The sequence below is a fragment of the Polypterus senegalus genome, chromosome 7 (assembly GCF_016835505.1).
Source record: "Polypterus senegalus isolate Bchr_013 chromosome 7, ASM1683550v1, whole genome shotgun sequence".
Lineage (NCBI taxonomy): Eukaryota > Metazoa > Chordata > Cladistia > Polypteriformes > Polypteridae > Polypterus > Polypterus senegalus.
Genome location: NC_053160.1, coordinates 55,724,478 through 55,752,423, shown reverse-complemented (window position 1 = coordinate 55,752,423; position 27,946 = coordinate 55,724,478). Strand labels below are relative to the sequence as shown.

Here is a 27,946-nt window from a genome sequence, read left to right as displayed (position 1 = left end):
AAGGCATGAGCTGAGAGAAGTTCGTACACGTTCTAAATTGGTGGGGGGATGGAATAGCCGGCTGCTCCTAGCTTCTCTTTATCAGCACATTTAGAGAACAAAGGACGCTGGCGGAGAGGTGTAAAGGGATTTAAGAAGCAGTTTAAGGTGGGACGGAATTACGAGTTTTTTCGTAGGCTCTGGTAATTCTAGTGTTAAAAAACTTGCGCGGAAATTTTCGCATTTCTTCATAAAGCACAAAAAAACTTCCTTTAACCCGACGTGCAGTCAGAGGATGAACCCAGTAGTGGCGGCGATTTTTTCTCTCCCTACGCCGTATTACAGTATTTTTAAAACAAGAAGATTAATATCTAACATAGCAAAATGGTCCATATTGAAAGGAGGCACCTCAAATAAAACGACAAGGGCTTTCATATCCAGTTCCCGACACTGCCTCCACAGGTTAACACACAAACTACAATTTGAGCTGCAGGCTGGCGTTAGACAGAGATAAACGAACGCCGGTGTAGAAGTCAATCGATCGCCACCACAAAATGCAACATAAACGTCTAGGACGTTCAGAGCAAGTTTGTTTATCCAAAAACTTAACGCCCGTGTGAACAAGGCCTTAGATGAACAAATTAATTCTGTTGAGGCTGTAATTTGTTTGTTTTCAAACATTTCAGATATTTCAGTTAATCACAAATTATACTTTATAGATTCCTTAAAAATTGTGGATGTTTTATTGTAGAATAACTTGTATGTTTTTTTGCAATATCAGTTCTGCTTCTTTTTCATGCCCTAGCCATAAGATCCCATTTTGATTATTTTAGGTTCGTCTTAACCTCCTCTGTGTTAGACCCAATCATCACACAGGCTGTTAAAACAGTGCTAAAAACGTTAGTCCAGAGCATCACTTGGTCAACTGTATAGATGTGTCTCACATAAGCATTAGACCCGAGGATTACTTGGGTTGTAAAAGTGCCAACAGCGTTAGTGCAGCGCATTGTTTGGGAAGTGATTTTTGCGTGTCTTGCGTAAGAAACAGGCCTGAGTGTTACCAGGCATAGGTGAAGATCCATCTTCTCCTAGCCTTATTATGGCATCTCGTAAGAAACGTATTTCAGCATTCTAGGTGTTGCACACTCTTGACAGTGATACAAGCAATGATAACAAAGTTAATCTATCTTTGGGCACTGAAATCAAAAGTTATTTCTAATGAATTCTAAAATGTCGCTTCTGTCAATCACACACGTGCAGTGTGCTGTTCAAAAGATGATCAGTCTGGAAAGAAATTCCGCATGGAATCACGCTACTATTGTCCCGACTGTGATGTTGGATTGTAAATTTTACTGTGCTTCAAGATGTGCCATACAAATGACACATTTTCACAGTATATACGGTATTAGCATGGTTTTTATTATTTTTCTTCATTATTATTATTTGTATCATTAGTATTTACTTTCTACACTTCTGACTTTGTACTTCTGTTGTTTTGCACATTTTACAGTAGAAAGATCAAAATAAATATATATGTAATTTTTCAAGCCAAAATATGCAACAATTTTTTTCATGTTTTTTTTTGAGAAAAAATGTAACGCTAAGAAGGTTTAAAGTTTAATTTTAATTGCAAAAACAAAAACTGATTTGTGGGAATCTGTGGGGCCCATCACTTATTTAAACAAAAACAAAGCTAAATTGATAAATGAATGTTAAATACGTGATTTATTATGTGAATAAGGTATTTTAAATAAGCAACATTTTCATGTAACACCCCAGAATTATCTTGAGAAATGATCAGCTGATCATCACATAACAGTAATAGTTTCTCAATAATCCCTGACTTTAAGCAAAATACTGATTTAGCTGTCACTGCAACAAGTTCTGGGAGTGCTGTGTGCTAGTAATCAGTTGTAAGATGCAGTAGACGTGCCTAGTGTGTATTTAATTGTTTTGTATTTGCAAGTTTTGAAAGTTGTCATTCCTGTGACTGTGCAACATGATGCCACAAGCTGTTGTGTTGATAGGGTTACATAAATGTGGAGTTCAACTTTGTCTTGGAAAGCTTTAAGTTGTTAGTGGAAGAACCATTGGCAACATTATTAGTACTAGTATTAGTACTTTCAATTTTGGGAAAATGTTTATTTGTGTTATCTAATGTAGCTAATATGAAGGAATGTGATGCAACAAATCATATAGCTGAAGCCAGTCCCTATGTGTATTTAAACAATTGAAATCAACAATTAACCAGCAGTGGTCTAACTATATGGGTTTTATCCAGAAATAAACCCAATTTTAGGTAGAAGTTTATGGACATACAGTGAGACCTTATTTAAAATGTGATGTTATTATTTTATTGTGGATTATACAATTTAAAATGGCAAGAATTCATTAATTTTCTGACAGTAGGAAAGATCTTTTACTACTTGAAACCTTTTAGAAACCTTCCTGGAATGATGTGTTGAGTGGTTAATTATTCCCTAAAGCCTTAAAAGCACTGTTCGGACTAGTATGTTACCCTAGAACTGTCACTTTCTATTATATTCAAATCCCTCTAGTAACAGAGTAGGAGAAATTTACTGAGGAAAATGTCTACATTTCTTAACATTGCATTGCTTTTAACCATTTATTTGAGGAGTTTTTAAATTATAAATGAGGTCTTTAAATAATTTAAAAAAAAAAAAAAGACTAGACCACTTAAATTACACAATAAAAGCTCTAGCCAGTTTGAATTGTTAAGTTGCACTGAATAGAATTTAATAAATGGTTGAATGTATACAGTATAATGTTGCCCTTCTAATAACTAGTATCTACCTTTCTATTACAATTATACAATTTCATTTATTCATTTTCAGCTCTGCTTAGTTTTAATGCTAAGATATTTTTTGAGTAAATAACATTTTATAGAGAAGTTTTTGGAATGATGAATTAATAACCCTGTTCATTTAAGAAAAAGTTTAAATCTTAGTCTTGGTTTTAGCCCACATCATAACTTTAGATACGTAGTATGTGTAGGCAAAATGGAGACTATTTTGTATTGGTAGCAACTTTAGAAAATAGGGAGAGATTCAATTTGGTTATTTAACTACATGTTTTTGGCTTCGTAAATCCGGGTAATTAAGTAATTTGGTAAGACTCTTAATTACCTTACCTTTCTCTGTAGGAAGTGGTCACCGGCCATTATACTTGCACCAAAGTAATTGAAGCACACTTGTTATAAGAAACAGAATAAGCCAATTTAATGATAATCTTTAGGATTGGAGAAATAGGATAACTGCATATATATAATATATACGTACCCATATTTTTCTGTAGTTCATCAATATTTCCAAGAATTTGTGTTAAGGCTGTAATTTTATTTAAACTTATTACATTATTACATAACATTTCTCCAGGATTTTTTTTTTTTTTAATATCTTGATGCTTTTTCTCATTATTCATATTTAAGTCCATTATTTCTTTCTTTATATTCTTGTTATATTGCTGTTTATATCATTTATTTACCTACCCCGCCAAGAGTGCGGCAGTCAGTTCTTTCAGCTTGAAAAGTGCGGTTCGGTGTTCTCCGCACTCTGTATCGGCAGAGTTGCGAGTCCGGTTGGGGTTGACATGGCTAATTCAGCTGGGATATTAGTTGAGTTTTCCAGCTGGGATGAAAGGGCCTCTTGTACATCAATAATATTTTTGCATCCTACGATCAATTAAGTTCAGAAAAAAGTGGCCATTTTAAATCAATACATAATTGAACGTGCTCATACTGGGAAGTGAGCAGGTACAAGTGATCTGCTAAGAAGAGACCCCGTCTCTGGGTTGGCGCACTGCAGTCAGCTGACTGTGTGTTGCCTTGCCGGCACGTACAAATGGCTTGATTGTCTCATTATCAGCCCAGGGCGGCAACCAGGCGATTTTACTTGCAACTGCTCCCCAGTATATAAAAGGTGAGTGCAGGATAAGAAAGGAGGAAGAAAATCAGGAAAAACAGATATAAAAGCGAATGTTAAAAGAAGGATAAAGAAGCAGGCAGGAAGATGGGAGAGAGAGCCGGTGCAGGTGCGAGCAAGAGGGAGAGAGAGTGAACCAGGAGGCAGGCAGCTGTGAGGAGAGCCACTCCAAGGAGCAGGTGGCAACTGCTCAAGGGGCTTGTCATGGATGATCACTCCAGCTGAATGACTTGGGAGCTGGAGTGACCAGGTAGTGCAGGCAGCTCACCACAGAAGTCTGGGAATGCAGTGGTAGTTGGCGAGGCTCAGATGGGAAGACCCATTGTTAGTGCCATGGCTTTTGAGGACCCAAGCCTTGGGTCTGGAGTGGGCACCTTGTTAAAGCCATGGAGTGGCAGGGACCTGTACCCATAGAAGGATATTAGGTGCCTTTTGGATAGCTGTCTCCTTGGCTGCAAGGTTCTGGCACGATAAGCTGTGGAGATGGCCGTTTTAAAGGAGTGCACTCGGACTCTTGTTTTTTAAAGATGATTCCTGCTGTGTTTTAACCTTGTTTTAATGGATTCTTTGTTTTGATTGATTTTAACCTCCACATAGACACCTTTTTTTATGTATTATTTATTTAATTGAGGAAGATTGAGTATTTTAGGTTTGAACACTGTATTTTGAATTATTTTTAATTAAAGCACTGCTGCACTTTTTCATCATCCCCTTGCTTTATATGTGTTTGTCCTTATCTGTCAAGCTCATCCCGGTCATGACTATCGATTGTGTCATGTTCAAGAGGCTCCTGAACGTAACAGGGAACGTGGAGCCAACCCACAACGTCACACCCATCAAAATAATTTTTCCACTACTTTCAAGCTAGAACCTTTTCAAACTGAAACTGCCCAAGTTTCCTTCCACCTCTTTCTGTTCCAGAAGAAATACTGATCAGTCTTTTAAGACTTAAATAGCATCTCCACAATTTATAAAAATTTTATAAAGTCCCTTCCTTTCAAAGATCTTGAGGCACAATGGAGAAAGGATCTTTTGCTTAACATTTCAGAAAAGAAGTGGAAGACAGGCATTCATAGAGTATAGTCTAGCTCCATATGTGCAAAGCACTCAATTATTCCACTTAAAATTTGCTATTTATTTCGATTAAAACTGTCCAAAATGTTTCAGGGGAGGATTCAATCTGTGAAAGCTGCACTCTAGCTCCAGCCTCACTGGGCCACATTTTTTGGGTGTATGCTAAACTAACATAATTTTGGACAAAAACCTTTGAATGCCTATCAGATAGCCTTGGTGTCTCAATCACTCCTAACCCATTAACTCTAGAATTACCAAAGCCTACGAATAAACTCGTAAATCCAGCCCACCTTAAATCCCTTAGCACCTCTCAGTCAGTGTCTTTTGTCTTGTAAATGTGCCGCTCAAAACAAGCAGCAAGTGGCCTACTATTCCATCCCCCCACCGCCGCAGAACGTGCACAAAGTTCTCCCAGCTTATTCCTTGACTAGGCTGACCCACCTTTTAAGTTGTCCACTTCTTAAGGCAATTCAATATGTAGATCAATTTGATATTTTATACAAACTCATTAATTTGGTTATATTGCATTTGAGCGGTATTACTTTAATACTCGTAGTTTCTGTTATTTTTGTGATGAAATTTAAACTTTTTTCTATATTGAGGTCGCCCTTTTGAACCCCCCTGATATTTACTACGCGGTGAGGCATTTGTACTCCATCAACATTAATTATTTCCAGAGACATAATTTTGTCTATTTTTCCAGCGCATCGCGCACAAAAGCACGGGAACGATGGGAGCACCAGAACTCTGCTCACATCATGTCGCTTCGTATCGCAAGCCGTAAGTAGTAAGTCTATGATAAGCGGAATACTGCTACGCTTTCCACTCACGGGACGGAAGGGCAATCCCGACTGCTTTTATATAGTAAGAAAGAAGAAGAAGATATCGCACAGTCTGGAGTTGAAAATCATCTTTTACCTGGAAAAATGAAACTACAAATCCCATCGTGCATTGCAAAATGGACGGGGCGTGTGTGAAACTCCGCACCTGTGTAGCACTCACGGGACGGAAGGACACCCGACCGCTTTTATATAGAAGGGTTTTATTTATCTCAGAGTTTTAGAGTGGAAATAATAAGATTGTTATTTGGGACACATGCATTTCATGTGTGTTCCGTTTCTACAATAATCTGTGTAAACACATTGTTAAAACAGAAACGTTTTTCATATATTAGTAATAAATGACAAAATACAGGCATAAACTATATAATGTGTCAAGCCTGAAGTCCACAGATCAAATAAACACTTTCACAAAAGGTGATGCAACAGCTTCCGTGGCGCAGAGTTAAGAATTGCTGACTTGTAATCAAGAGTCCCCCAGTTCTATCCTGACTGCCTTGTATATTTGCCGTTTTAAGTAGTGAGCTGCTCTTATTGTTAATATTATTCAATAAACACATACATTTGGTTTGCGTCTATAACAGCCGGTGTACATTTATAGTACTTGTAAAAGTTATCATTTTTTTCCACTTGTGCTTTTGCATGTGTATTCTTCACTTACACACATCATGCACCCTTATCAGCGTAGCATTATGTTGTAATGGGCATGTAAGTCCAAACTGCAGTGAGTAGTAATGTCTTCTATATTGTGCAAATGATTAATTTGTTTTAGTAAAGCTTGCATGAGTTCAACACAGTCTGATCATTCATATAAGAAGCCTTTAAAGCAGCACAACAAATGCTGTTTTACAGGAGTTATTAAATAATCGATTAATGTAAAATTGATATGTTTGATTTCACACATGAAGCTTTAAACTTAGGACAAATATAAAAAGGAGGCACAGATTTAGAAAGCTATGAACGCATCAGGAGTTTATAACATTTAAAAAATGAAGGAATTTGATTGAACGTATAAATATTACTCTATTAATTGTTCCTTAACCAGCTAATCTTTCCTCCATAAACTAACGTAGTCCCGCAACACCAAATATTACAGATTCTGACAAAGTGGTTTTCTGACAGGCCTGGTTTGAACTGTGTTTTTATCAAAGTAGCTTTAAAGAGTTTTTCTAAAATATTATGACTTACTATTCGCTAATTATTTTGGCAATGATATGTTTTTATTTAATTTTTATTAACTGTTTTAGGCATTGTTTATTTTTCAGTTAATAAACAGAAATTTTAAGTGATTAAATTTTGCATGTACACATAATAAGAAATCGAGTAGTCCACAATGATCGTATCATTATTTAATAAGCCACATGCTGAAATCCCCTAAAAACCAATAAAATGGCACTTATTTTCAGGGGGAAGATGCCCCTTTTTGCGACACCAGAAATTTAAGTTCTAAACTGTATCATTTTTGGAAATTTGAAATTAAGAAAATTTAAGGCTTTCTAGTTTTTATTCCATATCATATAATTAGCCATTTAAAAAATAAATAAAAAATAGATATACATGAGAAAAATTAAAAGACACACACGCCTAAAGTTATAATATTTGTAATTGTAGTGCATTTATGCCAAGACAAAAGATTAAGAAGCCTGGTCTAAAGGAAAGATGAGTCTGCATACAAACTAAAATGAAAATCATACTTTATATTCATATCTTCTTGGATTAGCATGTAAAGTTAAAACATTCAAGGCCACAGTATCAAGTCTGGAGGGGCATACTATCTAACTTAGTACTTTCTCATTAATTTATTATCACATATCTGTATAAGAGTGAAACAGATTATAATGTATTCCGAGTAAGCACATTACATGAGCACCCAACATAATTTTTAAGCCTGTGAAAATGGCTGAGGTTAAAACTAACAATGTTATACCTGTAGTGTTTCATTCATCAGAAGACATTAAAATGTACCATAACTGATAACATGAGTCATTTCTATTCTGTGTCATTGGAAACCAAGCAGAATATTTTGAAGTTATACCAGTCAAAAAGATCCATTCACTATATAATGCTAAGAACAGGTGCTGCCAGAGCTGCTTTCTTAAACTGCTTTTGTTGGGACTGGGACCGAGGGACAGATACTGGTTTTGATTTTAGAAAGTAGTTATGAATTCTTATTCTGTTCCAGAGTTAATGTTAGTAGGATGGAATATAACAGAAGACATGGTGTTGGACAATATTGTGAAATGTGGAGTCTTACAATAGCGGTTTTATTAATAATATTTGTAGGGATTTTGCATGGCATTTCAGATGTTCTATTTATAAAATTGCCAGCTGTTCTATATTGTACAAAAAATATTTTTATCTTGTAGTCTGAAACACTGTTCAGAATGGCCCTGAAAAGGATTTCATTTACAGTTTTTAACATGGTCCATATAGTTAGAAAGAAATGTAACTTTGATGTCCATTCTCTGCACTGTAGTTTTTGCCATTCTAATTCAAGAGCACAATTGGCTTCATTAAACCAAGGTAAAGTTCTTTCTGCACTTATTACTTTTATTTAAAGTGAATCTAAGGCCTCTTTCAGAAACACATTGTAAAAAAACTTGCAAATAGCAGTGGTCACAAGGGGCATCCTCGTCTGGTACCACGTTCTAGTTTAAAGTAGTCTGAACAAATGTTGTTAATACAAACTGAAGCTTCTGAATTGGTATACAATAGTTTGATCCGTGCACAAATGTTTGGGCCAAACCAAATTTCTCTTATGTAGTGAAAAGGGAGTTCCATTTGTGTCAAATGCTTTTTCTGCATCCAACGATAATAATATCTCTGGGGTGTTTGACTTTGCTGGTGAATAAATTACATTAAACATGCATTGAAGATTGGAAGCTAAATGTCGGCCTTCAATAAATCCAGTTTGATCTTGTGATATTACCAAAGGCAGTACTTTCTCCATCTTTCTAATTATGATTTTTGAGAGTATCATTATTAAGAAGTGAAATTGGTCTGTATGATGCACATTGTAATAAGTCCTTATTTTGTTTAGGAAAGACGGTGATTAATGCTTGGTGAAAAGTTTGAGGTAGAATTTGATTGTCTCTAACTTCTGTAAATGTTGCTAATAAGAGGGGAGCTAGCTGAGTGGAGAATTTCTTATAAAATTCTACAGGGTAGCTATCAGGGCCTGCTGCTTTCCCACTTTGAAGTTACTTTATAGTATCTAGTAATTCTGATAGCTCCAGAGGTTTATACAATTCCTCTGCACTTAAAGTATCTATTTGTGGTATCTGTAATGTATCCAGAAATGCATTAGGTTGTTTGTTGTCTTCTTTGAACTCCGTGGAATATAAGGATTTATAGTAGTCTCTAAATGTGTGCATTATATTTTTATGGTCAATGATTTTATCTCTGTTCGTGTTGGTGATTGCTGGGATTGCATTGTGAACTTTTGCTTGTGGATTTGTTGAGCTAAGAGCTTATTAGCTTTCTCTCCGTGTTCATAGTAATGATGTCTTGATTTAAAAATGAGTTGTTCGGTTTCCTTTGGTTGCTAAGAGGTTGAGCTCCGAATTTAGAGCCTGCCTTTTCCTATGAAGAGCCTCACTTGGACACCTGGCATGTTCTTCATCTATTCTAGTAATTTCACTTCTTAGCTCTGATATCTTCTTCGTTTTGAATGTACTTCTGTGGGAAAGATATGAAATAATCAGTCCTTTTAAGAAGGCCTTTAGAGTTTCCCAGAGTATTCCTGCAGAGACCTCTGAGGATGGATTTGTCTCTAGGAAGAAACTGATTTGTTTGGATATAAATTCTGTACAGTTTTCGTCTGCTAATAGAAGTGGGTTAAGACTCCATCTGCGAGATGAGTGTGTAGGGCATAATGATTTTAGCTCCAAGATCAGAGGGGCATGGTCAGAAATAACAATAGCGTTGTACTTGCAATATTTAATCGTAGGCAAAAAATTATTATCTATAAAGAAATAATCAATTTTTGAGTAGCAATCATGCACTGGTGAGTAGAAGGAATATGTTCTTGAGTTTGGGTTTAGAAACCTCCAGGGGTCTGATAGGTTGTGGTCAATTAAAAACTGTGTAATTGTCTTTGCAGTGTTAGATGTCATCCCCCCTGTGACAGGAGACCTATCTAATTGTGGATTTAAAACACAATTAAAGTCCCCAGCCATTATAATTTTATGAGTGTTCACGTTGGGAATGGATGCAAATACATTTTGAATGAATTCCTTATCAACATTGGGTGCATGAACATTTATCAAAATCACTTTACAGTTAAATAAATTGCTCATGACAATCATATATCTCCCTTCAGGATCAGATACTACATCTAATACCACAAATTAGACTGTTCTATGTATGAGAATTTCCACACCTCTAGTTTTTTTTGTAAAGCTGGAATGGAACATTTGGCCAGCCCAATCTTTTTGCAGCCGGAACTGATTCTTGCTTAGTAAGTGGGTCTCCTGTAAAAATATTTTAGCATTTGAATCTGTTAGGTAAAAGAATACTTTCTTTCTCTTTAATTTGTGATTTGGGCCTTTAACATTCCAGGTCACAAAGTTAACTGTCCCATCATGGAGACTTTGATTCTGAATTTTTGATGTCATTTTGTAGTCTTAACTGGAAATGAGATAGCTTCAACCTTACTTTTCACTTTTCCCACGAGTTATTGCCATGCAGCCTATTATTACGTTGGTAGTTATATTTATAAGGATTAAAAGGATAGATTAGATATAACTTAATCTCTTTCTCTCCCCCTTAGACCCCCACCCCCACCCCCATTTTGCCTCCCAACGTGAGGCTAGACCACACTTCACCAAGTCCCAGTCCTCTGACATACTTAGAGACGGAGCAGGTCCAAAACAAAACAAGCCCCTCAGCAGCAGCGTTTGAGGATTAAAATGTAGAGATATCTATTGCTGATAAAGTCTAAATACTAAAAGCATAAAATATAATCTTCAACAGTCTTGAAATATTAAGACAGTAAACCCAGGGAGTGGTGTTTAAAAAGTGGTCCTGGATAAGCATAGTAAACCATAATACAATAATAACAATAACAATAAACCAAGGGTATGATGTTAAACAGTCTACATGAAAACATGACATTAAAAATGTATCTTTGCCATCATTACAATGTACATGGAGTAAGTATAGAAAAAAATTTTTTTTGTGTGGAGTATTCCTTTAATGTCTATTATAAGTTACCTCACAGTTGAATCTATGTATGCTATAGCTAATGATAAACCAGTCGACCAGCTTGAAATCTGTTTGCTATTTTGACTCAATTGCTCTAATTGGCAATATTTTGCATATTTTATGATATATATATGTATATATATACATATATGTATATATGTATATATATATATATATATATATATATATATATATATATATATATATATATATATATATATATATATATATACATATATATATTTGTATATATGTGTATATATGTATGTATATATATATATATATATATATATATATATATATATATATATATATACACATTATATACTTATCTCCCCGGCCACTTCTTCCAGGAGAATCCCGAGGTGTTCCCAGGCCAGTCGGGAGACATAGTCCCTCCAGCGTGTCCTGGGTCTTCCCCAGGGCCTCCTCCCGGCTGGACGTGCCCACAACACCTCACTAGGGAAGCGTCCAGGAGGCATCCTGATCAGATACCTGAGCCACCTCATCTGACTCCTCTCGATGCGGAGGAGTAGTGGCTCTACTCTGAGCCCCTCCCGGATGACTGAGCTTCTCACCCTATCTTTAAGGGGAGGCCCAGACACCCTGCAGAGGAAACTTTTTAACTAATAATACCTTTTTAATAACTATAAACATGTTTAACAGAAAAATTCTGCTTGGTTGTGTTGTCAACTTACCAAGTATAAACAGAGAGGATTTTGAGAAAATGAAGAGGTTTTCAGAGAGCCAATTGACATCAATGTGTTTACATATTTGTATTTACATATTTTAAGACCTAGTTGACTGGGTTGATCCTAAGAAATCATGAAGTTTAAGGAAAGCAGGTGGCTCGTTGAGAATCATTAGCAAAGTTTTTGTGGCTTTTTGTAATGTTTCACTTAAGGAGTTGTTTGTTGTTACTTGATGGTATGTGCTTTAAAAGAACCCCTCTGTATGCCACATAAGGTATGTTACATGGTAGTGCAAGGTATTATGAATATGTCAGATTTAAGTATACATCAAAAATTGATCCAGTCTTATTAAGTAAGGGGATTTCTTTAATACAGGAAAGATTAATACAGTCCAGTAGATCAGCATACATTTTGTTTAGATGTTGGGTTCTTAGTTTTATACAGCTTGTTAATACATTTAACAAGCTATATATATGTTCAGCTATTTGTTCATTTGACAGTGAAACTCTTATAATTTGAACAACCCCAAGCAATATGTAGTTTTCCAGCTGGTTCTGTGAAGCAGTTTGAACTCCCCAGATCTTAACGTTTTATTTTTCACACATTTTGTTTTCTAATATGCAGAATACCATCTTTATATAAGAACTATGTAATCCTCTTTATTTTTTATGTTTACGTAAATTTCCTATTAACATTTGAAATATGTAAAACCTATAGATATTTTGCTACTTGTTCAAAGTGCTTTCTCAAACCATCTGTTATCTTCAGTTACCAGAGAGCCATGCTGTGCCACAGAGTATATTGCCAGGTAAGGCCTAGTGTTATGTAGGGAAGCAGATGAGACTTTTTTCAGGTTAGTTAGAAACATATTGGTGTCTTGCTGATATTGTCTCTTTGCCCTTAGAACATTAAAAAAAAATCTTAAAGAGGTGATTCACAAGGACAGGAATGCATATCCAATGTTCTTTTGATTGTGTCTCTTATTTACAGTATTAAAAAAAATTAAAATTTATTATGTGCACTTTGCAAAGGATCTTAATATAAGATCACTTTTATCCAACAATTGTTTTCATTTATGAATAACTGCAACAAGGATTAGTTTTAAAAAATAAAAAGTTTAATCCCAGGAAAATAGAGCATGAAACATGATAACTGATGTTTTTATAATGCAAATGTTTTGACAGAAAATTGATTGACTGGAGATATTTCTCCAAAATTAGACTTCTTTCTTGATAAGCCATAAATCTTAAAGCTACCTTAACTAACCTGGACTAGGTAAATTATTTATTGTGTGATTTAGTAATTTCAGATTTTGCAAAAATTTTTGATTATATTACACTTTTTTCTGTATTTGCATTCGTAACATTGTACCCGTGTCTTTTAACATCCAGATTCTTCCTTGTTCCAGCAAAGGACCAAACTGTGCAGTTGTACAGTGCTGTTTTCTTAATTCTGTAATTAGTACAGACTTTGATTTAAAAATAAAAAATCACTAAAGCATTTTAACCTGTCCCTGTAGTCAATTAAACAGAATAGTGAATGCCTACATACACCTGACATGTAGAAATGCCAAAAAACTTGCTTTAGAGTATAATTGCAGCTACAACCCATAACTATCTAAGAATACTATTCTGCATTAACTTCTTTGTGTAGAAAACGCCCATATTTATTGACATCAAATCCACTTCTCAAACATGTAGCACAAAAACAAAAGTTCCAGACTGGTGATGGATTGGGTGTGGCACTAATTCCATTATTCAGTATAATACTAGGTGTGTATAAGGCTGTGGATTTGACATGAAAGTTGTTTTTGATGTAGAATGATTTTGTTTAACCTCCCTATCATTAATTTTTTCTTTTTCCAGTTGTAATTTTAATTAGTTAATTTCCCAGAATTTTGTGCATTTTCCGTCTAATATGGAAAATTATTTTTTGTTACTATTAGCTATGTAAATTCATCACATAGGTTTTTTATTATTAGTTTGAGTACCCAGAATAAATATTCTCACCATACATAATGTTTAATCAGTTGTTATAATATAATTTTTGCTTCCCATTATTTCAAATTCCCACACTTCCTCCACTCCATTGTTTTCATTTGTGTACTTTTTATACTGATAACAGTATTATATGTAATTTTAACTTTTAAATACAGTGGAACCTCTGGTCACAAACGTCTCAGAACACGTACAAATAGGGTGACCAAAAAGTTCGCTAAACTTTTGCGTCTGTTCACGACCACGCACTTGGGTGACGGACAAGCCAGTTTCCCTTCCGGTTCGTACGCGGCAGTGATTTACGCACGTGTTCAGTCTCTCCCTGTACAGTACATTGTTCTCGGTCAGACGTGCATCGCGCAGAGGGACTTTACCTCAAAAATGTAATCTCCTCTCCACCCAGCTTCCTACTCACTTCCTTCATGCCATAACTCGACTCATGCAAGGTTAGTTTTCTTGGTTGTTTATGGTTAGTTTTTGTAAAAATTTAAGGATTTTTCAAATGTTAATTTTTTCCCTGTGCTTAAAACGCGTTTAAAAAAAAAAAAAGTGTTTACAGTGAGCAGTTCATAAGGCTGTAGTGTGAATTCTTGAACTGTTTGTTTTCTCTGTTCAAGGTTTTCTCAGTGTTATTCAATCTTTTTACATTTAGTTTACTATTACACTGTGCATTCTATGGTATAATTAACTACTTTTGTGCTTAAAAATCTTTAAAAATATATATTTACATACAGTTCGTACGGTCTGGAACGGATTAATTGTATTTACATACAATCCTATGGGGGAAATTACTTCGGGTCATGACCAAATTGGGTTGCGACCAGAGTTTTGGAATGAATTACATTCGTGACCCAAGGTTCCACTGTTTTTAATTTTATCCTTCCAATTTTCTGTCTAGAATTTTATATGTTTAAGCATATGTTTTCATTTTTAATTCATTAGGCATTCAGGAATTTCCAGAAAACATCAAAAATTGCAAAGTGCTGACCATTGTTGAAGCAAGTGTGAATCCAATTTCAAAGTAAGTCTCACAGGTTGCCAAATGCCAATGCCATGGGTCATCAATGATGTTTTGCTTATACTTAATTTCAAAGAAGTTGCATTATAGATTTAAGGTATCTGATACAGTACATTTAAAATTATTTTAAGGATTTTCTTTTTCTTCTTACATGTGCTTCATTTGTAAGAATTAATTAGCTGCAGAGACTGAACTAAGGTATTATCATCTCATGACGATTATGATATATATATATCTTACTGTCCAGAATTTTATAGTGCAATAAATGCCACTTCTCTTTTTGTACAAATTTTTATAAATATTTTTGTTTGTTCAATCTGCACCTTTTTAACGTCCAATATTTCTTTCTATGCCGGAACACTCATCTCTCTAGACTCTTTGCAACCTCTTTCCTGATAAATTACCTTACACTTAGTAAGTATTAGCTAGTATCATGTGGCCTTCAGGTAAATTGTGTTAGGACTTAAGGTTTTGTTAGTAGGGTCCAGAAATGTCGTTTCAAAGGTATGTGGTTTTTCTCTTACCTTAGATGACATTACCCTTACCCCCTCTACTGTATTACATCCCTTAACTCTAGAATTACCAGAGCCAACAAAAAAAAACCTCATAAATCCGGTCCACCTTAAATCCCTTTGCACCTCTCTGTCAGCCTCTTTTGTCTTCTAAATGTGTCGGTAAGTCCAAGCAGCCTGCTATGCCATCCCCAACCACCACTGCAGAACGGTTATAAAGTTCTCCCATTTCCTGCTTTGATTGATTATCTGGGAGTGAGCTACCCAGAAATGTGAGGGGAAATAATTTGATGTGTGTTTTGTGTCTACAATAATCTATGTAAAATACATTGTTAAAACAGAAACATTTTTTCATGTTTTCGTAGTAAATGACAAGATGTAGACAGGAACTGTATAATGTGTGAAGGCTGATGGCCAAATATCAAATAAATACTTTCACAAAAGGTGCAAGTACAATACGACAGCTTCTGTGTAGTAATAAGATCTGCTGACTTATTCTCCGGAGGTCGTGAGTTTGAAACTGGCTCCCCTGTAAATTTACCGTTTTGAGTAGTGAGCTGTTCTTATTATTAATATTCTACAATAAAAACATTCATTTGATTTGTGTCTGTAAAAGCTGGTGTAAATTTATAGTACTTGTAAAAGTTAACTGTTTTTTTTTTTCTCCACTTTTATTCTCTCAGTCTCGATCACAATACAACACTCGCCCCCTGCCCCAGATCTGATGCGGTTACTTTTTATCTGAAACTGGGAATAACTGTAGATGTGAGTGATGTATTTAGACAGTGGAACTGGAAATTCTCTGATCTGGAGGAATAAAAGCTGACACACAAACGCTGGTGAATCTGCCTGCTTCGTATCTCACTGTCACTTGAATATTTTTTTATTTAATTTTGAGTCTTCCTGCTCACGTTGAATTAGTATGCACCTTATGGTCCATGATGTCAAAGCCACACTGACAAAAAAGCAGAGACATATGTATATATGATATTTGGAATAACTAATTTTGTGACCTGTATAGTACATTTTGGAAAATTGTGGCACTGATGCAACATTATTCATATTATTCATATTCATTTGCACGCCTTCTTGCGCTTGTGTTCATTTTCAAATAATATTGCATTAGTGTGACAATGCTTTCTGATTGGTACTATTCAGGTCATAAAAAGATTTCTTCAAAATGTCACATATATTTGTCTCGTTCTTTTTTTTTCCGGTGCTGCACTGACATAGTGCACCAGAAGGCATGAGCTTATTTAGTGTGGCTGGAGCACTTGGTGGCCTGTTGCTTGTGCTATAACAAGCTTGACTTGGTTGCGATCAACGCACATGTACTGTGCAAGGCATGCACGGGGGCCACTGAGAAAAGAAGAGTGTTAATGGCTCACCTTGCAGAGGAACTTCGTTGTCACTACTTACAAGAAAAGGCAATGGATAAAGCAAAAGAGGATGCAACATCGACAAGCTAATGCCTCAAGACAGCTGCTCCCCCAAGCCCCTTCAGTGTATTAGTAACCACAGCACAGAGAAGACATGGGCATGCTCACAAATTACACGTGTAATGCCACGGAAAATGCCTACTGACATTTCAGTTCTCAAGCAATGGTACAAGAATGCAGTTAGACTTCTGTTTTTGGGCACATACACCGTTCAGATCTAAACACTAGCATCGAGAGTCGCTCGCGTACTGAAGAGTCTCAGAAAGTCTTTCTCCTGTGGGGCGACTGGGATCTTTTCCTGAATAAGATCAAACACAGTTGTGTAGGGTGCGACAGGAGCTTCCACCTGCAGTTAGTCACTTCAGTACACATGTACTGTGGCAGTGTGCCCGTGTCGATCAAACACAGGAAGCTCTGAACAACTAATTTACAAATCCAGACATCATTACTATGAACATGGAGAGAAAGCTAATAAGCTTTTAGCGCAACAAATTCACAAGCAAGATATGCATAGCGCAATCTCGTAATCACTAACCTAACGGAGATAAAATCATCGAACACAAAAATATAATGCACACTTTCAGAGACTACTATAAATCCCTATATACTACTGAGTTTAAAGAAGACAATATACAATCTAATGCATTTCTGGATACATTACAGATACCACAAATTGACGCTTTTAGTGTGGAGGAACTTGATAAACCTCTGGCATTATCAGAATTACTAGATGCTATAAAGTCACTCCAAGGTGGAAAAGCAGCAGGCCCTGACAGCTACCCTGCAGAGTTTTACAAGAAATTCTCCGCTCAGCTAGCTCCCCTCCTATTAGCAACATTTACAGAAGCCAGAGATAACCAATCTCTTCCACAAACATTTCGCCAAGCACTAATCACTGTCTTTCCAAAACAAAATAAGGACTTATTACAATGTGCATCATACAGACCAATTTCACTTCTGAATAACGACGTTAAAATACTCTCTAAAATCATAGCTAGAAGGATGGAGAAAGTGCTCCCTCTGTAATATCACAAGACCAAACTGGATTTATTAGGGGCCGACACTTATCTTCAAATCTTCTACGCCTGTTTAATGTAATATACTCACCAACTAAATCAAACACCCCAGAAATATTATTATCATTGGATGCAGAAAAAGCATTCGACATGATTGAATGGAAATACCTTTTACTACATTGGAGAAGTTTGGGTTTGGCCCAACATTTGTGCATGGATTAAATTACTGTATACTAACCCAGAAGCTTCAGTTTGCATCAATAACATTTGCTCAGACTACTTTAAACTAGAGCGTGGCACTAGACAAGGATGCCCTTGTCACCGCTGCTGTTTGCAATTGCCATTGAACCACTGGCAATACATTGTCGAAATACTGATCAGATAAAGGGGATTAGCAGAGAAGGACTGGAACAGAAAATCTCATTATATGCAGATGACATGGTACTGTATATATGGACCCAGAAAATTCTGTGCCTGCAGTCTTAGCAGCACTCACAGAATTTCAAAAGATCTCTGGTCTCAGAATTAATCTGAATAAAAGTGTACTCTTTCCAGTGAATTCTCAAGCATATAATATTAGATTAGACACCCTACCTTTTATCATTGCAGAACAGTTTAAATACCTAGGGGTAAACATCACAAGTAAACATAAAGCTCTTATCAACAAAATTTCGCGCCTGCATGGAAAAAATTAAACAAGACTTGCATAGATGGTCAACCCTTCATCTCACACTAGCTGGAAGAATTAACACTGTTAAGATGAATATTCTTCCTAAGCTCCTTTTTTTATTTCAAAACATCCCAATATACATTAATAAATCATTCTTTAAGCAATTAGATTCAACAATAACCTCATTTATTTGGAATTCAAAACATCCACGCATCAAAAAGCGACCCTACAAAGACAAAAGGCAGAAGGCGGCATGGCTCTACCTAACTTCCAGTTTTATTACTGGGCGACAAATATACAGGCGATAAGAACCTGGACACAAATAGAAGAACATACACAGGCTTGGACCGCAATAGAAGTAAAATCCTGCAGTACTTCTTTGTATTCCTTGCTCTGTGCTCCAATAAACACACGTTATCGGCAATACACTAATAACCCAATTGTGCTCCACTCACTTAGAATCTGGAACCAATGTAGAAAGCATTTTAAGACGGAGAAGCTTCTATCTGTGGCACCCTGCAAGAGAACCACCTCTTTCAACCTTCACAAACATATGCAGTTTTTAATATCTGGAAAAAAATTGGAATTAACTTGCTTAGAGATCTTTATATAGACAACGTCTTTGCATCCTATGAACAATTACATTCCAAATTTAACATTCCAGCTACACATTTTTTCACTATCTTCAAATCAGGAACTTTGTTAAACAGAACCTTCCAGATTTTCCTCATCTTGCACCCTCATCCACGCTGGAAAAATATTGCTCAATCTCAAGGATTAGACTCCATCTCTACAATATATAAAATCATTTTACAATCCCTTCCTTTCAAAGATCCAAGAGGACACTGGGAAAAAGATCTCTCAATTAATATATCAGAAAAGGAGTGGAAAGTAGCAATGCAGAGAATTAACTCGAGCTCCATATGCAAAGCATACAATTATACAACTCAAAATTATATATCGAGCACATCTGTCTCGACTAAAACTCTCCAAAATGTTTCCAGGGCATGATCCAACCTGCGAACGTTGCAACCAAGCCCCAGCCTCACTGGGTCACATGTTCTGGGCCTGCACCAAATTAACATTATTCTGGACAAAAATTTTTAATTACCTCTCAGACAGCCTTGGACTCACAATCCCTCCTAACCCATTAACAGCTGTGTTTGGGGTTCTTCCAGAGGGCTTAAAGTGGAGAAAGACAAACAAATTGTGATTGCATTCACTACACTGTTGGCACGCACACTTATTCTGATAAACTGGAAGAACCCAAACTCTCCTCTTTTAAGTCAGTGGGAAACCGATGTGTTATATTATTTGAAATTGGAAAAAATCAAATACTCAGTTAGAGGATCTGTACAGACTTTTTTCAAAACATGGCAGGATCTAATCAGTAATATTTTAAAATAAGTTTATAAAGCACAGAGAATTTATTAATTTAGGTATGTTTACAAGCCTTAAATTTTACTCAGTTTGGCTTGCTCTCTCTCTCAGGGGTGGGGATCGATCTTTTCTTAACATAATTCTTCTTTTTGTAAAAACTTGATTTTTAGAATCTGAAACCAATGTAGAAAGCATTTTAAGACGGAGAAGCTTCTATCTGTGGCACCCCTGCAAGAAAACCATCTCTTTCAACCTTTACAAACATATGCAGTTTTTAATATCTGGAAATGCTATGTATGGATTGTAATAAAATTAATAGAAAAAAAAAAGAAAAACACAGGAAGCTCTACAGTTTACTTGTGACTTTAATGCTGTAGGAAGATAAGTAAATAAATCAAGGTAAATAACATTTGATGTGACTTTTATATACAAAGTACAGAGACTGCAAAAGTGCGACAGCAGCTTCCAACTTAAGCTATAGACTGTTCAGTATTCGGGCTAACTACAAAATAACATTTTTGCTCATTTTGATGTTTGTCTAGTGTGTTTTATCAAGAGAATGTATTAGATGTTTAACAAAACAGCTACTTTTTTGTCTTTGAGAATGAGTTGCTAATTTATTTTTTCCCCCCTTTGATTGTGTATTAGACTTCCTGATGGATTTACTCAGCTTCTCAGTCTTTCACAACTCTATCTCAATGATGCCTTTCTGGAATTCCTTCCAGCGAATTTTGGCAGGTAAGTTAATACCTATATATTTCATTATTTCTATGTTATGTAAATTCTCTTTTTGTTAGTCATATAGTTAAAGGCCATTGTAGATTTCAAAAATGACAAAGGTGTTTCCCAAGTCATTTACTTTTCAGAAATGATGATGTTTACATAATAAGATTAAAATTGTAATCAAAGTCCAGCGAAGTATAATTTTGTTACAATCCAGACCTAATTAGGTATGAGCAAAAACTTACTTTTTAGGGAAAAAAAAATGCTGCAGATGATTTGGCCATTCTCTTTCTGTGAAAACGTGATGTCAACATAAACTTTTTCCATTGAGCTCACCACCTATTTAAGCTATAAGTATTTTTAGGAAAGGGGAGTTTAAAAATCTGTAGTATATAATGCAACAATCACTTGCTCAGCAACAAAAACACTATTTCCCATTTAGTTAAAAAGTTGAAATATGGCAGGGTGGTACATCTAGGGCAAATATTAGGTATCTTCTAAGAAAGGATATGTCAGTATTTAGGGGTAAAATGCCCCCATGCTACAGGACTAAATACCCCCAAAATCTCCAAAAACGCTTTTACTGATTTTATTGAAATTTGGTGATGTTATAGAAAAAAGAAAATTAGTTGACAGGTGTTTTTTGTTTTTATTTGAACTTGACGTCAGTCTCTGTTTACTTTCAACATTGTGACAGCAAGCTACTTTGCAGATTCTTCAGGATCGAGGTGTGTGCTTTGATATTTGATGAATGGTTTGATGTTGTGAAGCAAAATGTGTGTCCCCAATCGATTTCTAGCCTGCACAGATTTTTGCACACATGCATGTACATTTAAAACTACTCGGTGCCCTGGCCAGGTGTCTCTGGGCTGATGAGCAGACTCACTTTGATTGGCTTGGAGCGTGGAGTAGTAACAGTTTAAGGAAGTCCGATTTCAGTTAAACGTTTTAGTTAGTTATTGTTTAGCCTTCTTTGTTTGAGTGTCTGTAATTTGTTTTTTGTTTAAGCGCTGCAGTACTGTGGGAAGTGTAAATATGGAAACTGCTTCTTACCTTGGTGATTGGTAGCTATCAGAAGCTGAGGTGGGATAGATGTGCAAGAAAGAGCTTTCCTTTTATATAGGTGTTGTCTGCCAGAGAACAGGTTTGATTGATCTACCGAGTAGAGCACGGGTGCTTTTTTGTGAGCAGAAAAATCCAAGTGAAGAGCAGTGTGGGTTCTCAGCAGTTGGCTACCAGATAGGAGTTTTAAGTTTTCTTCTGTGAGCCATTTTGTTCATCTGCAGTACCTACATATCACTTTATTCGCAATGATCCAGCATAGTACTAGATGTGTTACAAATTCAAGTTTTGTTTCTTGGAAATTTGTGTATTTATTTATATTTCTGATCCATACTTCGTTGAATCCATGAATGTAAAACCCATGGATTCAGAAGACCAACTGTATTTTATTTTTTCACTGATTCATTTATCCAAAGCAGCTTACAACATTTGAGACACAATTGGTTACATTTCTTTTGTTGTACCAGTTGGAGCACAGGTCGGTAAAGTGACTTGCTCGTGGTTACACAGTATCAGTATTAAGGACCCACAACTTCAGGATCTGAAGACCTAGATCCAAAGTCTTTTATCACTACACCACACTGCCTAGCAATAATGTTAGTCATTGGTTAAAAAAAACCCAAAAACAATCATAAAAATGTTGTGTACAGAAAATTGTTAATCAAAACCACAAAGCCTGGTATGGTGGTAACACAATAAGTAATAAATAATAATGGAGATGTATTATAAATTAATGTATTACTGTGAAGTATTTAGTATTTGTAAGTTATTCATATGTACTGCAGCCATAGTTGGTGTTAGCTCTTACATGTTATAATTTTTCTCACAATGATAAATGCATATATCTGGTTAAAAACTAATTTTACTTAAGTCAGCTTCTACTTTAACCTACTTTCCACTTTTTGAAAAGTAACTTTGAACTCCGTATAATGAATTTCAGTAGCTGAGAATAGCACATGAATAATAGAGTGTTAAAATCTATATGTGAACTCACACAAATAAAGGCCACCTTTTGTTTGTGTTTGTTTTCATTACTATCTATACTACTGCATTTTGTTGTGATATCTTTGAATTTTGTTGTGTATTGCTTGTTAACTTTATACATTATGTATCGTTATTCAAATGAACTGTATGTACAATTATCTCGAGTAAAGAGTTTGCTTAAAAAAGAAATTATAATAGTAACAGTATATGTGATAGTATTTTTGTTAATTTTACTTGGTTATGAATGACAGCTGAAATGATGCAATTTGAAGGTTTTACTCAATGGAATGTCAGACAGACCAAGTTTTGTAAAAATTGACTTGCTTATATGTTTTTTTTTGTATTTGATTTTGAATGAATTCAATAAAATTTAAAAAAAAAAAAATGAAAAGAAAAGAATGTCAGGCAGACCAAAAGATGTATGCATTTTAAATCTACAGTGAGTCACAGGCAAAAGAAAAAAATGGCAACCTGTTTTCTTAACTGAATGTTCAACTTCAGACATTACTTGGAGATTAGAATGAAGCAAGAATAGGTCTGAAAATACAGTTTGTGATTATACTAAGCTTACAGATGAACTATTGGCTTGAAGTTGGATAACGAGTTTAATATTTATACTTGTTTAATTCTGGTTTCCTGGTTCTGTGAAAGAAAGCTCATAATTACAGTTTTTCAAGGTTAATGAAGATGAGTTTCCTTATGTATAGTACTACTGGTGAACCATGCAAATCTGAACAGGTTGCTTAATGTGCCAGTGCATCAAAGGCATTTAGTATTGTATTCACTATGAAAATGTGTCCTGTAACATATTTTTTTTTTTCTGTTTTATTTTTAAGTCACTGTCATTTAACAATACAAGGACAGCACAAATTTTGTATTTGAATTAGTTGATGGTATCCTATTGGTTTTAACATTCTAATGTCTAAGGTCCTGGGATACAAGAAACAAAACTGGTGTATGCATCTCCCAAGAGATGCAAGTTAATCTAATATGCATGTGCATTTGATGTTGAAGAATTACATAGAAAAAAAACACTTACATGTTTATTGGAGCAGTGGTTTAAAACTTTAGTCATATTTGTTTATAATAGAGAATATTAGAAAATGATGTAACATTTAATGATTAGACTCTGTAGGTTTAATTTCTTGATATCTCTCCTATTCTAAGTAGTTAGATTTTAACTTGATACAGGAGCATCAGGAATGAATGAAAAAGAAATGCATTTATTTTAAGTATGAGTTAGTGGGGGGAAGGGTGTTTTCACTGTATTTTCAAATTATCCTGACTGAAGAATAATAGAGTAATGTTTATTATTAAACCCACATACAGTTAACAAGTGCTTATATTTGCAGGCTTACCAAATTGCAGATACTGGAACTACGAGAAAATCAGCTGAAGATGCTGCCAAAGTAAGTATAAAAAGTAATACATTTTTCAATTCTGAATTACCTTTTTTTCCCCCGCAATGTCATAGTGAATGTGTGGACAGTTCAATTTTGTATCAAGTTTATTCCAAGAATACAAGAGTCACATCTAACAGTAACACATAATATCACATGTTTTAATATTTGATTTAGTTCACATGTTGTATGTGGATAGATGTTAGAAAAATTATATCAAGTCTGTGTTAAAAGTGAGTATAGCTGAAAATTGTTCCTGGAATTAGTTTTGTTGCATACTCATCTAAAAGTTTTCTTCATCCCACTTAAGTGCTTCAGAGATTTTTATAATTTTTTTAATCTTAATCCTTTAACTGATGTCAGTTGTTTATTATACTATTGGTTACCACTTCTAAATAAGAGAAGCTTTATGGTATCAGTATTAGATAAAATATTTTGTAGTATTTTTGATTGCCGGTACAACAAATAGTTCTGAGCAGGCATCAAGTATAACACCAACTGTGGTCATCACTGTTCTTGTGAAAAAAATGGAGATAAATGCCGTCAACTCAGAGAGGGAGACGCAAGTTTGTTGTACGACATTAACGTCACTGACATAATAAAACTGAATAATAATAAAAATAAAAAACAAGTGCTAACTTTTACAAGCAGCCAAATTGTACACCGATTGCTATAGGCTCAAATCAAATGCATGATTTTATTATATTATAGTAATAGCAGCTCACTACTCAAAATGCGGAGTGCCCAGCCTCGAACCCGGAACCTTTAGGTTATAGGGCAGCAGTTCTTACCTCTACACTATTCAAGAGTGTATATTAACTTCCTATCAATTGACATTTGAGCTTGGGTTTGTAACTCATTGACAGCAACATGTTTATCAAATTATTATTATTTTTTTTTTTTCCTTTGGTTATATCTATACTAATAAAAGTCAAAGCCCTCACTGACTCACTCACTCACTGACTGACTGACTCACTCATCACTAATTCTCCAACTTCCCGTGTAGGTAGAAGGCTGAAATTTGGCAGGCTCATTCCTTACAGCTTACTTACAAAAGTTAAGCAGGTTTCATTTAGAAATTCTACGCGTAACGGTCATAACGGTTGACAACGTTCCCCATGTTGAACTTTCTTATTTATGGCCCCATCTTCACGAAATTTGGTAGGTGGCTTCCCTGCGCTAACCAGAACCGATGTACTTACAGTGGAACCTCGGTACACGTACAACTCGGTTTACGACCAAAAAGTTCGCCAAACTTTTGCCTCGGTTCACGACCACACACTCGGTATACGAAAAAGCCAGTTTCCCTTTCGGTGTGTACATGTTCAGTCTCTCCCTGTGCATTTCCTGTGCAGCGAGGAAGACGGAGAGAGAGAGCGCGACACACACAGGCAGCACGAGAGAGTCGCGCGCAAAAGGTCACGAGTTCGATCCTGCGCCACTCCGTTTTGAGAAGTAAACTGCTCTTAGTCTTACTGTTTTAGAATAAAAGCATACATTTGATTTAGTCTGTGACAGCCGGTGCAATTTATGATCCTTGTAAAGGTTAGCTTTTTTTTTTTTTAATTTATTCACTTTTCATTCCCTCAGTTGCGTTCAGAATCAATCCATACAACCCCATCTGACACGGCTGTTGTCACATAAAGACGCGCTATAGCTCTGCAGTGTACCACGATGCATACTAAAGCTCAACCCCAGGTTGCTGACACACAAACGCTGCCTACTAACGCCCCCACCCCGGGTTCTGACACACAAACGCTGGCGAAGCTGCCTTCTTCGTATCTCACCGTCACTTGATTTTCTTTTTATTCAGTTTTATTGAGTGTTCCTGCCAGTCCCCGCATGTTGCTGTACGCTGTTTCTTTTGTACTCCAGGACATGCTGAGGAGAGAATGGTAAAGAGCAGTAACTTTGGCGCTATATGTATGCTTTTATTCTAAAATAGTAAGACTAAGAGCAGTTTACTTCTCAAAACAGAGTGGTGCAGAATCAAACTCACGACCTTTTGATTCCCAAGCAGGGGCTAATTCTATTGAACCACGGAGGCAGTTACAATAAACAGCTGTCAATGTCGCATGTTAAAGCGGCTTTTTGTTTCTGCAGTTATATTTTTGAATAAAAGCGCAATTGTTGTGTTAGTCTTGTGAAAATGTTTTTTTGATATTTGGACTTCAGGCTTCATACATTATATAGTTTATGCCTACATTTTGTCATCTACTACTAGAATATAATAAACGTTTCCGTTTTAACAATGTGCTTACACAGATTACTGTAGAAACGGAACAGACATGAAATGCGTGTGTTCCAAATAACGATCTATTATTTCCACTCTAAAACTACACTTCACTCCCAGATACTCAATCAAGGCATGAGCTGAGAAAAGTTCGTGCACGTTCTAAATTGGTGGGGGGATGGAATAGCCGGCTGCTCCGAGCTTCTCTTTATCAGCACATTTAGAGGACAAAGGACACTGGCGGAGAGGTGTGAAGAGATTTAAGAAGCGATTTAAGTTGGGACGGAATTACGAGTTTTTTCGTAGGCTCTGGTAATTCTAGTGTTAATAAAAATTTAAAAGCAGGTCTTCATCGCTGCGAAGCGTGGGGATATTGCTATATATATATATATATATATATATATATATATATATATATATATATAGATATAGATATAGATATAGATATAGATATAGATATAGATATAGATATAGATATATATGTATGTATGTATTTATATGTATGTATATATACAATATATGTATATATATGTATGTATATATACAGTATATATATATATATATATATATATATATATACACATATCCACATATATATATACACATATATACACATATCCACATATATATATATATATATATATATAAGTAGCAGAGGGGGTTGTTAATCAGTTTCAGCTGCTGTGGTGTTAATGAAATTAACAACAGATGCACTAGAGGGCAACAATGAGATGACCCCCAAAACAGGAATGGTTTAACAGGTGGAGGCCAGTGACATTTTTCCCTCTTCATCTTTTCTGACTGTTTCTTCACTAGTTTTGCATTTGGCTACAGTCAGTGTCATTACTGGTAGCATGAGGCGATACCTGTACCCTACAGAAGTTGCACAGGTAGTCCAACTTCTCCAGGATGGCACATCAATATGTGTCATTGCCAGAAGGTTTGCTGCGTCTCCCTGCACAGTCTCAAGGGCATGGAGGAGATTCTAGGAGACAAACAGTTACTCTAGAAGAGCTGGAGAGGGCCATAGAAGGTCCATAACCCATCAGCAGGACCAGTATCTGCTCCTTTTGGCAAGGAGGAACAGGATGAGCACTGCCAGAGCCCTACAAAATGACCTCCAGCAGGCCACTGGTGTGAATGTCTCTAACCAAACAACCAGAAAGACTTCATGAGGGTGACCCAAGGACCCCATGTCCTCTAATGGGCCCTGAGCTCACTGCCCAGCAGCATGCAGCTCGATTGGCATTCGCCATAGAATACCAGAATTGGCAGATGCACCACTGGTGCCCTGTGCTTTTTACAGATGAGAGCAGGTTCACCCTGAGCACGTGACAGAAGTGAAAGGGTCTGGAGAAGCCATGGAGAACATTATGCTGCCTGTAACATCATTCAGCATGAGCAGTTTGGTGGTGGGTTAATGATTGTCTGGGGAGGCATATCCATGGAGGGTCACACAGACCGCTACAGGCTTGACAAAGGCACCTTGGCTGCTATTAGGTATCAGGATGAAATCCTTGGACCCATTGTCAGACCCTATGCTGGTACAGTGGCTCCTGGTGCACGACAATTCCTGGCCTCATGTGGTGAGAGCATGCAGGCATTTCCTGGAGGATGTAGGAATTGATACCATTGACTGGCCACCACACTTTCCTGACCTAAATCCAATAGAACACCTCTGGGACATTATGTTTTGGTCCATCCAATGCCACCAGGTTGCACCTCAGACTGTCCAGGAGCTCAGTGATGCCCTGGTCCAGATCTGGGAGGAGATCCCCCACA

At 36.1% G+C, this 27,946-nt stretch overlaps 1 protein-coding gene across 4 annotated transcripts in view; it reads left to right on the top strand.

Moving 5' to 3' along the window:
• erbin (erbb2 interacting protein) overlaps positions 1-27,946 on the top strand; it is a 313,904-nt gene that overhangs the window by 191,624 nt on the left and 94,334 nt on the right. For all 4 annotated transcript variants that reach the window (XM_039758666.1, XM_039758665.1, XM_039758667.1 and 1 more), the window contains 3 exons: positions 14,670-14,748; positions 20,411-20,500; positions 23,884-23,940. In XM_039758666.1, the coding sequence (XP_039614600.1) occupies positions 14,670-14,748; positions 20,411-20,500; positions 23,884-23,940 (226 nt within the window). The remainder of the gene's footprint in view (positions 1-14,669; positions 14,749-20,410; positions 20,501-23,883; positions 23,941-27,946) is intronic.